The 12,424-nt window shown below is 35.3% G+C and overlaps 1 protein-coding gene across 1 annotated transcript in view; it reads left to right on the top strand.

The window, feature by feature from the left end:
• arhgap32b (Rho GTPase activating protein 32b) overlaps nt 1-12,424 on the top strand; it is a 599,869-nt gene that overhangs the window by 371,291 nt on the left and 216,154 nt on the right. The window contains exon 7 of the mRNA XM_051932371.1: nt 599-685. Within this exon, the coding sequence (XP_051788331.1) occupies nt 599-685 (87 nt within the window). The remainder of the gene's footprint in view (nt 1-598; nt 686-12,424) is intronic.

Raw genomic sequence — 12,424 nt, 5'->3', positions numbered from 1 at the left:
GCTAATTTAGAACATGAAAGCCCTTGAGGATCTGAGTTTATCAGCCATGATGTAATTCATTGAAATTGGTAAGTAACTATGGTGCATTAAAAGGACATCCAAAACATCGGTGTTTGTTGGTGTTAAATCAGAATGAATAAATGATGGACTGTTCAGTACAACAGGAAGGAAACTGAAAGCACTGATGTTTGTTATCTTTATAATAGGTAGGTACTAGGAAAGGGTAAATGACTCTATGGTGCATCAGGAAAGGGATCCAAAGCGCCATTGTTTTAACGTCTTTTTGCTAATAACGAGAATGTGCACATACTGGAAATGAATAGTGCAGCTGGACAGTGTTTGTCAATGTCCTGTAGAGAAACCGGAAAGAGTAATTGACTATGTGGTGTATCTGGATGGAGATCAAAATTGTTGATGGTTATCTTCTTAACCTGGGCTAGTACAACATTTAAATGACTCAACAGTGTGGCCAAAGGGCCGATGTTTCTCATTTTCATGCTCCACTTTAAACTCCATTTACTGTATCTTTGCAGCATTTTTTGTATAATTCAAAGCTGTATGTTTTCATCACCAACTCTATTTCTCCCTCTATTTATAGTTGACTCTGGCAGACGAGCAAAGCGAATTAACCAGGAATGGCTGTGAATCCAGAGAACTGGTGTATCTGGTCCAGATTTCCTGTCAGGTAATCAAAAACCTTTCTGTACAGACAATGTGAATTGATATTAATAAGGGGAAATTCTCTCTACATCAAAGAGCAAAAGTAGAAAATGGTCTGTCAAGTGCTTAGGGATACGAGCTGTGCATTTATATTTAAATTTATTTTTTTTTTGCTATACAGGTGGTGGAAAAGTGAGTCAATATTATTCCGGATGTTGGGGAATTTTTTTCCTCTTTTTATTACTGCGTTTGTTTCACCGGAGATTCTACACATCATATTTTACTAATGAAACCATGATAAACGTTGCCAAAAAAAGTGAAGTAAAGGTCTGCCGTCTGGTTGATAGGATTTAAACTGTTGGCCAGTTTTTTGTTTTTTTTTGTTTTTTTTTTATTTTAAATTAGACCAGTTGATAATTATTTAGATGTGAACGTGCATTTGGGGGGGTCTCTTGAGCATTAGTGAGGCTCATTCATCATCCGCATTCACAGACTAACTGTACAGCTGGGCTGCCTGGTGGTGCGTAGATGCTGATCGGCCGTGTATCCAAAGGGAAATGGGGACTCAGCAGACATCTTGAATTGATTATTGTGGCAACAGATGCGCTGCTGGCTAAAGGCAAAAAAAATATTTGAATTCCTGGTTGCTGCAAATGCTTAGTGAAATTTTATATATTTCAAGTTATGTTTAGCTGGTACTGTAGTCTACATAAGTGAAGAGTGTTCTGAAAAATCCACAGGCTTTGGCATCACAATATATTTCATGCCCTTATACATGGAGAAATAAAAGCCAGCTTTAGTAGATAAGAATGACTCGCACATATTCTCTATAGGTGGCATGGCTCACATGTTAGTGCTTCTGAATGTAATAATGACAGACAAAATTCCTGATCTTGTTACACAAACTGTGAGGACTTAGCGCATAGTCCTGATATCCATATACGTTTTTTTTCTTTAGTGTTCAGGTTCTCTTCTACATCTCAAAGACAAGCAAGTTCAATTTATGTACCACTTCAAGTTGAGCTGCACTACGTTCAGTGCTGTTTCCAGCTTTAGGATCAATGTGCAACTGGCAAATCATGACACAGTACTGAAACCAGGTTCAGGAAATTGTGAGATGTTCTCTTTCTCTTAGATAAAGGAGAAACAGCAGTGTGCTCTAATAAAACTGAACATCTCTCCACTGAGTAAATTGTGTTTTGACTTGCATATATTTTTCCCAGTGAAGTAAAAGTCTGATTACTTTTACATATGTTAGTAGATTAGGTATATGAAGTTTTTTTTTGTTTTATTTTTTGTTCTTTATTTCACCTTATACAATTTCTTGTATTAGGAATTTGTTAGTTTTCGCATACCTCTTGGGGTCAGAGCGCGGGTCAGCCATTGTACAGCGCCCCTGGAGCAATTACAGGTTAAGGGTCTTGCTCAAGGGCCCAGCAGAGTAGGATCTCTTTTGGCAGTGACGGGGATATGAACCGGCAACCTTCTGGATACCAGCGCAGATCCTTAGCCTTAGAGCCATCCCTAATTGACCATACTGGGGCAAAATCATAAGCACTAAACCAAAATTCATTTCATTCAACAAGGTATATCACAGCTATAAAATTTAAAGTACTAATCACTGTAACAATTAAAACAGTACCCTGTAAGTATATAAAATAAGAAAATCATTCCCAAATACTTCCTAAGTTTCATGCTTCATACTGCAGCTCTTATACTAGCTGTCCCCGTGGCTCTGTCCGCATAGTAGTAAAAAAGGGCAAACTGTAAAAATCAATAAACAAACAGGTAAGCGTAAGTGAGGAAGGCCCTGCCTGGTTTAATTCCCCTAATGTCACATATATATATATATATATATATATATATATATATATATATATATATATATATATATATATATATATATATAATATGTGTATATATATATATATGTGTATATATATATATATATATATATATATATATATATATATATATATATATATATGTGTATATATATATATATATATATGTGTATATATATATATGTGTATATTATGAGGGGCCGTTCAGGAAAAAAAGATTGGTTAGTAAATATATACATTGGTTCAGATATATATATCGGTTCGGATACATTGGTTTGAATATATACATTGGTTTTAATACATCCGTTCAGATATATATATCGGTTCACATATATACATTGGTTGGGATACATTGGTTCAGATATATACATCAGTTTGAATACATCCGGTCAGATATATACATCGGTTTAAATACATTGGTTGAGATATATATAAATTGGTTTGCATAGATCCATTCTGATATATAAACATTGGTTGAGATACATCCGTTCAGATATATACATCGGTTTGAATACATCCGTTCAAATATATACATTGGTTGAGATATATATATTGGTTTAAATAAATTGGTTTAAATATATACATCGGTTCAGATACATCCGTTCATATATATATATTGGTTCAGGTAGATCCGTTCAAATATATACATTGGTTGGGATTTACGGGCAGGCACAACGTGGCCACCCATGTTTAGCATTTCCCTTTCACTTCATCATTGCTTCAACACTGTTGTAATTATTGTGCATATTTTATGCAAGTAGCATATGCCTGTCTGTCGTGTTTTGTTTCGTAAGCCCTCTTGGTTGGGGGTCCTCGATTTCAAAGCACTTTTTTTCCTTTCATTATTTAAAACACTTGCACAGATACCCGCCTCTTCACCCCGCTCCGTCACGCCCCGGCTCATTGTACCCGCCTCACTCGCTCCCTCTTGTCCCTCCCATGACAGATTCTTCTCAAAAGCTGAGTTTCCGGAAAGCATTGATCGCAACCGCAGTATGTCCCATTTTTTCACCTCATGAGACGCTGGTTTATCAGTGACCGAAAGCCGCACGGTGATATCTGTTATTCCGCATTGGCAGCATTTCATTAAAGGGCGATATGCTTCAGCAAGGAACTTAGTCCCATTTGCTGAAAGGATGTTATGGAGGAAAACACTGGGGTTGCTTTGTTTCTTTAAAATGTTGATCAGGAATCAAAATGACCAGAATATTCCTGCTTCACAAATAACTGACGTTAAACTGTGTTTATAGTAAAACTGACAAAACGACACACGTGCACACGTACACACGCACATACACGCACGCGCACACACTTAAACTCACAAATTGTGGGTCCCACATACTACTGATTAAGTGTATGTGTCAGGGGCAATCATCAAGTGACACTGGTTTATCATTAACCGAAAGCCGCCCGGTGATTTCTGTTATTCCGTATTGGCAGCATTTCATTAAAGGGCGATCTGTTTCAACAGGGACATTAGTCCTGTTTGCTGAAAGGATGTTATGGAGGAAAACACTGCAATAGCGCTGTTTCTTCTGAATGTTTATCAGTGATTAGGGATCAGAATGATCAGAATATTCCTGCTTCACAAATAACTGATGTCTGTTTTTATTGTAAAACTGACAAAACCACACACGCACGTACACACACACAACACACGCACACTCAAAGTCACAAATCGTAGGTCGCACACACTACTGATTAAGCGTAACTGTCACGGGCGATCATTTTTTTCACCCCATAAAATGTTAGTTCGTCAAAGATAGAAAGCAGCGCGGTGGTTTCTATTATTCCTTATTGGCAGCATTCATTTAATATAATGATATAAAAAATCATACAAAATGGTATAGAATCTGCGTCGTAGACTTATTTTTTGTCATATTTCTTCAAAGAAATCTTTAATTAGTTTGCTTAAAAAAATCTTACGCCACACCTGTGAACCGTTGAAAATCGCTGATCTTAATCAATCAATATATATTTGAACCGGTGCTCTAAAATATCTGTGCCTCGTAGAATTCAGTGTCCCTTCTCTTAGGTGCACTGAGATGTGATTGCTGCGGAACTCCTCTTGTTCGCGTGCCTTTGCGCGCCGCTTGTCTTTTGTTTTAACGCATGCTCTGTGCAAAATGCTGTCATATCTTGTTATTAAACATGCACGCGCAGCGATGTCCTGATGTCTGCGTTCTAAGGCTGCAAGTATATTAAACGCTATTGACGTTTTACCAAGGTGCTCTGTGATTGAGGGCAGACAGTAAACTTTGTTAAAATGATATCGAAAAATACCAGTCGTCAGTTGTATTTTCAGTCGTTTTGCCGTGTTTACTGTTCTGTTACCAAAAAATTCTTCAACGGGGCTCATCAACAAAGAAACATGCTTAGTAAGATTTAGTAAAATATAAGTAATAATAATACATTGCTCGACACCCAGTAACACTTTACAGACATTTAAAAGACTGCTCGTTAAAATAAATGTAGCAATCCATTGTCATGCTATAAGTGATAGCTTGCTCTTAAACATTTGCACAGGTGGTTTTTCCTGGGGATAAAAAAGGAAAAAAAAATCCATGGGAAAGGCTTTGTTGTTGAACTCAAATTTCACCTCCGCCATGTGAGTCATTAAAACTATTGGAATGAAAACGCTTGTCTCATCCACATGATCGGGACGCTCATTTCCATGGCTGCTGCAGAGCCGTAAAATGTGTGTCCTCTGACTGCTGATTAAAAAATGAACACTAGAGAGGTAAAATTATGCAAAATTGATTTTAAAAGGTCGTAGGTATAGTTTTATATATAATCTTCTCCACTATGTGTCTGTATCCTATCCCCTACAGGGAACACTCATTTCCATGGCTGGAGCAGATCCGCTTGTGTGCACCCTATCTGCTGCTTTCAAAATGAACCCTGGATAAGTAATATTATCTGAAATCCATGGTAAAAGATTGATGAAAGTCTTCTACATCACTTTCAAGTCTACTATGTCCCATTATCCTCTCCACTCAAAGGGACACTCACTTCTACAGCTGAGCTTTTGCCTCAGAGTTGTGAGCCCCAACTGTTGTTTTTGCAGAATGAACATTAGACAGCTCAAATTGTTATTGGATTGGCTATTTTTTTCATTATATATTAATTTATTTATTCATTCAGCCTCTGTTAAAAAAAGCACATTTTCCCTTAGAGGACAAATAGAATTCTATCTATCTATCTATCTATCTATCTATCTATCTATCTATCTATCTATCTATCTATCTATCTATCTATCTATCTATCTATCTATCTATGAGATTTTGAAACATTCATATTATTTGTCAAATGAGGTACCAAATATCCACTGATACACATTTGTATGACAAGTCAATTAAAGAGTCCGACAAACAGCAACTGAGATATTGAAACATTTTATTGAATCTGTTCTGACAGTTATAGTCTTTTAATTAAAATAATGATTATAATTATCAGAAAACGTAGCCATTTTAATGTCAGCATAAAACCAGGCCAGTAACATCTTTGTGAAATAATATCAGCAGTTTTATAAATTCCAGAATGTACACCGATAGCACTGGCATGAACTTCCTTACAAGTATCCTTTGTCTCCTAAACTCAACAAATAACTTTCATATTCCTCCTGTTGCCCTGCTAGTCTTTTCGACAATAGTAAAGGTCATCCCCTTGAAAAAATTATATTCACGCACCAATTAATAATATGGTTATAATGTAAAACACTTCAAAGAAACCTGCAAAATGTACATTTTCTTTGTTTAAGTTGACTTCTTCAATGGATCTAACACTTACAACATGGGGCACCACAACACACATACACAAATATCTTTCAGTATTTTTAAAAATAGCCTTGAAAATTGTTAGTATCTGTTCTCTATCCAAGCCACCCATTTACAAAAGAGATTTACAGGCTTGGGCCAAAAGATAAAAAATTAGACGGAAAGAAATGCCAGTCTAGTGCTTGCCACGCTGACACTCGCTCATACTACTACAGTTTAAAAGTGCAACTCAACCTGATGCCAACTCTTTCAGATGGGTAGTGAAACCTGGAAAATGTATTAATTGGCACAGGAAAAAAGTTTAAAGACTTATTCTGACAGTGACCAAGTTGGGGATTGTTGATCTGTGAAGTGGCAGTAAAAATAAAAAAATATTTAAAAAATCTGATTACAAAATATATCAAGAAACATCAAAAGGTATATAATGATTAATTTATGAAAACTCCATAGAATAGTTTCTAATACATGTTTTTCTTTCAACAGTCATGCTAATGTCAGAATTTGTGTGTTTTATTACCTATACTTTGTGCACATATTGAAGCTGTTTTATGGAAAACGCAAGCACATGAGTAAATAATTGTCAGCGGTTACAATTTAAATGTATATTTGCAGTATATACTGTATCATGAAATGCCAAATTAGAAATGAGAAGATGATGAAAAGTTATTTTTTGCTCAATATACTTTAAACAAACTGATCACAAAATTTCCTAATTAGTTTGACTTTGTTGGTATCCTAGAGTGGCACATTTCTTGGAAGAAGTCCTATCAGGTTTATTTGAATTTTAAAAAACCTAAATAATAATAATAATAATAATAATAATAATAATAATAATATCTTACATTTATATAGCATTTCTCTGGCTACTCACAGTGATTTTCATAGACATATTTAAAAAAGACAGTGTAAGCGCTTGATTTTTTTTTTTTTAATTAGTGGATGAGTGGATGAGTAAGGAACATAGTAGACAAAAAAGTGATACAGAAGACTTCCTTCAATCTTTTGAAATAAATTGTGGACAATTTTGTAATTCCAGTATTAATTTTGCAAGCAGAAGACAGGGGGCACACATTTCTACTCCATAGACCAAGATGTGGAAATGAGTGTCTCTTCTGCTAGAAGGGATTAAGAGACACACTAGATATGAAAGTGCTATAAAAGACTGTCTGATAGGCTTATTAAAGAAACTGTGCACAATTTTAACTGCCTGGTGTTCATTTTGTAATGGACCATGGCAGATGAGGAATGCCACAGACTGCTACAAGTTTTTAAAATACATTTGATGAGTTTTAATCTCCCATGAAAAACGGTGCACAGAACTCCTATGTGTTTTATAGGATAATTGCACCTGCTGTGAAAACAAGATTCCTCTCCAATGTACAGGGGTTAAAGGGTGGTTGTGATAGGAAATTTATTTATTTATTTATATAGAACTATATTTCATTCCAATAGTTTTAATGACTCACATGGCGGAAGTGAAATTTGAGTTGAACAACAAAGCCTTTCCCTTGGATTTTTTTTTCCTTTTTTATCCCCAGGAAAAACCACCTGTGCAAATGTTTAAGAGCAAGCTATCACTTATAGCATAATGGATTGCTACATTTATTTTAACAAGCTGTCTTTTAAATGTCTTTGTAAAGTGTTACTGGGTGTCGAGTAATGTATTATTATTACTGATATTTTACTAAATCTTACTATCCACATTTCTTTGTTGATGAGCCCCGTTGAAGAATTTTTTGGTAACAGAACAATAAACACGCCAAAATGACTGAAAATACAACTGACGACTGGTATTTTTTGATATCAGTTCGGATTCAGCGGGTTGGAAAATGGATGGATGGATGGATTTTAACAAAGTTTACTGTCTGCCCTCAATCACAGAGCATCCCAGTTAAACGTGAATAGCGTTTAATATACCTGCAGCCTTAGAATGCAGACATCAGGACATCGCTGCGCATGCATGTTTAATAACAAGATATGACAGCATTTTGCACAGAGCATGCGTTAAAACAAATTGATTAAGATGAGCGATTTTCAACGGTTCACATGTGTGCCGTAAGATTTTTTAAAGCAAACTAATTAAAAACACAAATAAGTCTACGACGCAGATTCTATACCATTTTATATGATTTTTATATCATTATTTTAATAATATACATACACTATATGTGGACTATAAAGCAATACATGTATAATTTCGTGCATTTTAACCAGTTTACATCTCTCAACTTGTTAAAAATTTGTATATAATCAATTTATATGAACCTTTACTTCAATGATATACACATTATGTTTGTATTGCGTGCGCACCTTACTGTGTAATTATTTCAATGAACTTGTGGTATTGTTGAGCGAATAGTGTCCCTATTTATACTCCACTACGCAGCGGCTGAATTTGATCACGCATTCACACGTATAATAATAATAATAATAATTCCTTACGTTTTATAGCGCCTTTCTTACTACTCAAAGCAATTTGTAAAAATAAATAAATAAATAAAATAACAGAAAGGAAGCCCCCCGGACACAAACCAGTGATCATTTAGCTGTGAGTTAGCATTTTACTCCTACCACCACCTTTTCATGTTAGATACGCCTCATTATAATTTTGAGCACTATTTTTTTATATTTTTTGTCATAAATAAATTATATCAAAAAGGTTTTTTAAAAACCCAATTCAAAGTAAAGAGGGTAAGTAATAACCATTTTCTTTTGTAAGTCAATCAAAAATGCTTAAGCCTAAAAGAACATTGTCCTGTCAAAATAAGAGACTCTTTCGCCTGGTTGATGTGAATCATCTTTAAATGAAATGCTGCCAATAAGGAATAATAGAAATCACCTTGCTGCTTTCTAACTTTGACGAACTAAAGTTTTATTAGGTGAAAAAAATGATCGCCCGTGACAGATACACTTAATCAGTTGTGTGTGCGACCTACGATTTGTGACTTTGAGTGTGTGTGTGTTGTGTGTGTACACGTGCGTGTGTGTGGTTTTGCCAGTTTTACAATAAAAACAGACATCAGTTATTTGTGAAGCAGGAATATTCTGATCATTCTGATCCTTGATCACTGATAAACATTCAGAAGAAACAGCGCTATTGCAGTGTTTTCCTCCATAACATCCTTTCAGCAAACAGGACTAATGTCCCTGCTGAAACAGATACCCTTTAATGAAATGCTGCCAATACGGAATAACAGAAATCACCGGGCGGCTTTCGGTTAATGATAAACCAGCGTCTCTTGATGATCGCCCCTGACACATACACTTAATCAGTAGTATGTGGGACCCACGATTTGTGAGTTTAAGTGTGTGTGCATGCGTGTACGTGCGTGTGTACGTGTGCACGTGTGTCGTTTTGTCAGTTTTACTATAAAAACAGTTAAACGTCAGTTATTTGTGAAGCAGGAATATTCTGGTCATTTTGATCCGTGATCAACATTTTAAAGAAACAAAGCAACTCCATTGTTTTCCTCCATAACATCCTTTCAGCAAATGGGACTAAGTTCCTTGCTGAAGCATATCGCCCTTTAATGAAATGCTGCTAATGCGGAATAACAGAAATCACCGTGCGGCTTTCGGTCACTGATAAACCAGCGTCTCATGAGGTGAAAAAATGGGACATACTGCGGTTGCGATCAATGCTTTCCGGTAACTCGGCTTTTGAGAAGAATCTGTCATGGGAGGGACAAGAGGGAGCGAGTGAGGCGGGTACAATGAGCCGGGGCGGGACGGAGCGGGGTGAAGAGGCGGGTATCTGTGCAAGTGTTTTAAATAATGAAAGGAAAAAAAGTGCTTTGAAATCGAGGACCCCCAACCAAGAGGGCTTACGAAACAAAACGCGACAGACAGGCATATGCTACTTGCATAAAATATGCACAATAATTACAACAGTGTTGAAGCAATGATGAAGTGAAAGGGAGATGCTAAACATGGGTGGCCACGTTGTGCCTGCCCGTAAATCCCAACCAATGTATATATTTGAACGGATCTATCTGAACCAATATATATATATGAACGGATGTATCTGAACCAATGTATATATTTAAACCAATCTATTTAAACCAATATATATATCGAAACCAATGTATATCAACCAATATATATATCTCAACCAATGTATATATTTGAACGGATGTATTCAAACCGATGTATATATCTGAACGGATGTATCTCAACCAATGTATATATATCAGAATGGATCTATGCAAACCAATTTATATATATCTCAACCAATGTATTTAAACCGATGTATATATCTGACCGGATGTATTCAAACCGATGTATATATCTGAACCAATGTATCCCAACCAATGTATATATGTGAACCGATATATATATCTGAACGGATGTATTAAAACCAATGTATATATTCAAACCAATGTATCCGAACCGATATATATATCTGAACCAATGTATATATTTACTAACCAATCTTTTTTTCCTGAACGGCCCCTCATAGTATATATATATATATATATATATATATATATATATATATATGTGTGTATATATATATATATATATACTAGCAAAATACCCGCGCTTCGCAGCGGAGAAGTAGTGTGTTAAAGAGGTTATGAAAAAGTAAAGGAAACATTTTTAAAATAACGTAACATGATTGTCAATGTAATTGTGTTGTCATTGTTATGAGTGTTGCTGTCATATATATATATACTAGCAAAATACCCGCGCTTCGCAGCGGAGAAGTAGTGTGTTAAAGAGGTTATGAAAAAGTAAAGGAAACATTTTAAAAATAACGTAACATGATTGTGAATGTAATTGTGTTGTCATTGTTATGAGTGTTGCTGGCATATATATATACATATACACATATACACACACATATACACACATATACAGATATATTATATATACATATACACATATTTTTTATATATATATATATATATATATATATATATATATATATATATATATATATATATATATATATATATATATACACATACATACATACATATACACACATAGATGCACTTACAATAACATAGAAATCAATATAAACAACATGAACATCATTATCATATGAGAATATGAAGTAATATATAAGAAGCACATTTCATATAAATATAAATTATTAAACAGTAAAATCTTCTTCTATAATTTGCTACCGTGGCTTTTCGTTGGTCTGTCCAGGATTTTAAATCACCTGTAGCTTGCAAACCGTTTCACCTATTGACTTGAAATCTGGTACACATATAATACGTCACGTCTGCTATCCGCTTTATGGGTGATGATTGTATTACTGTTTTTATGTTTATTTTATTTTAGAATCAACTCCTATCTGCGCACACCAGGGCGTCCGTGGGCGGATGCGTATGGTGTATTCACTCCATGTTATCGTGCATTGCGCTGTCAGTGTTATTTTGATAAAAGAAGTTGAACAATATATAAGAAGCGTATAAATTATTAAACAGTAAAACATTAACATTTAAGAAGTAAAGTTACATGAAGTACTACTGCAGTGCCTTCGGGTATACCTCATTTTTTGTTTGCCCATTACATGCTTAAATGTATAAATGTTTTGGTGCACCTACCTGAGAACACGCGACATATAACCGAGCGTGGGAGAAGCATGGATTTTAAACACGCGTTGAGTTCATCTGTTGGTCTCCCTCGTGGAATAACTGGTAATGTTTGACTAAAATCTACAGCGAGTAAAACGACATTACCTCCTATTTTTTTTTTTACGATCTCTGAGATCTTGCTTTTTTCGGTTCAAGGCTTCATAAGCTCTTTTATGTTGTATGGTGTACTTATCCCAAACCATCATCTTTGAATGTTGCAAGACTTTCGCCTTGTATGTAGATCGGGGTAATTACATTCATTGCATTCCTAGTCTGAATCACAATCTGATTGTATGGGTGGTTACCTGGCACTGTAGGGTTGCCACCCATCCTTTAAAATACGGAATCGTGCCGGGTTTGAGAATGAAATTGCGCGTCCCGTTTTGAATCAATACTGGACGGGATTTATCCCATATGTTTTGTATCATTTTTTTTTAAAGCAGCGTCTCATGCAAATTATCCCACACGCATTTTATGAAGATGCCTCCTTTCCTACTTTGGATTGGGTAATACTTGATGTCATCGTTAGTTTGATTGGTGTTTTCAACTGTCCAGT

This window comes from Erpetoichthys calabaricus, chromosome 9 (genome assembly GCF_900747795.2).
Source record: "Erpetoichthys calabaricus chromosome 9, fErpCal1.3, whole genome shotgun sequence".
NCBI classification, from domain to species: Eukaryota; Metazoa; Chordata; class Cladistia; order Polypteriformes; family Polypteridae; genus Erpetoichthys; species Erpetoichthys calabaricus.
This window is presented reverse-complemented; position numbering and strand designations above follow the sequence as displayed.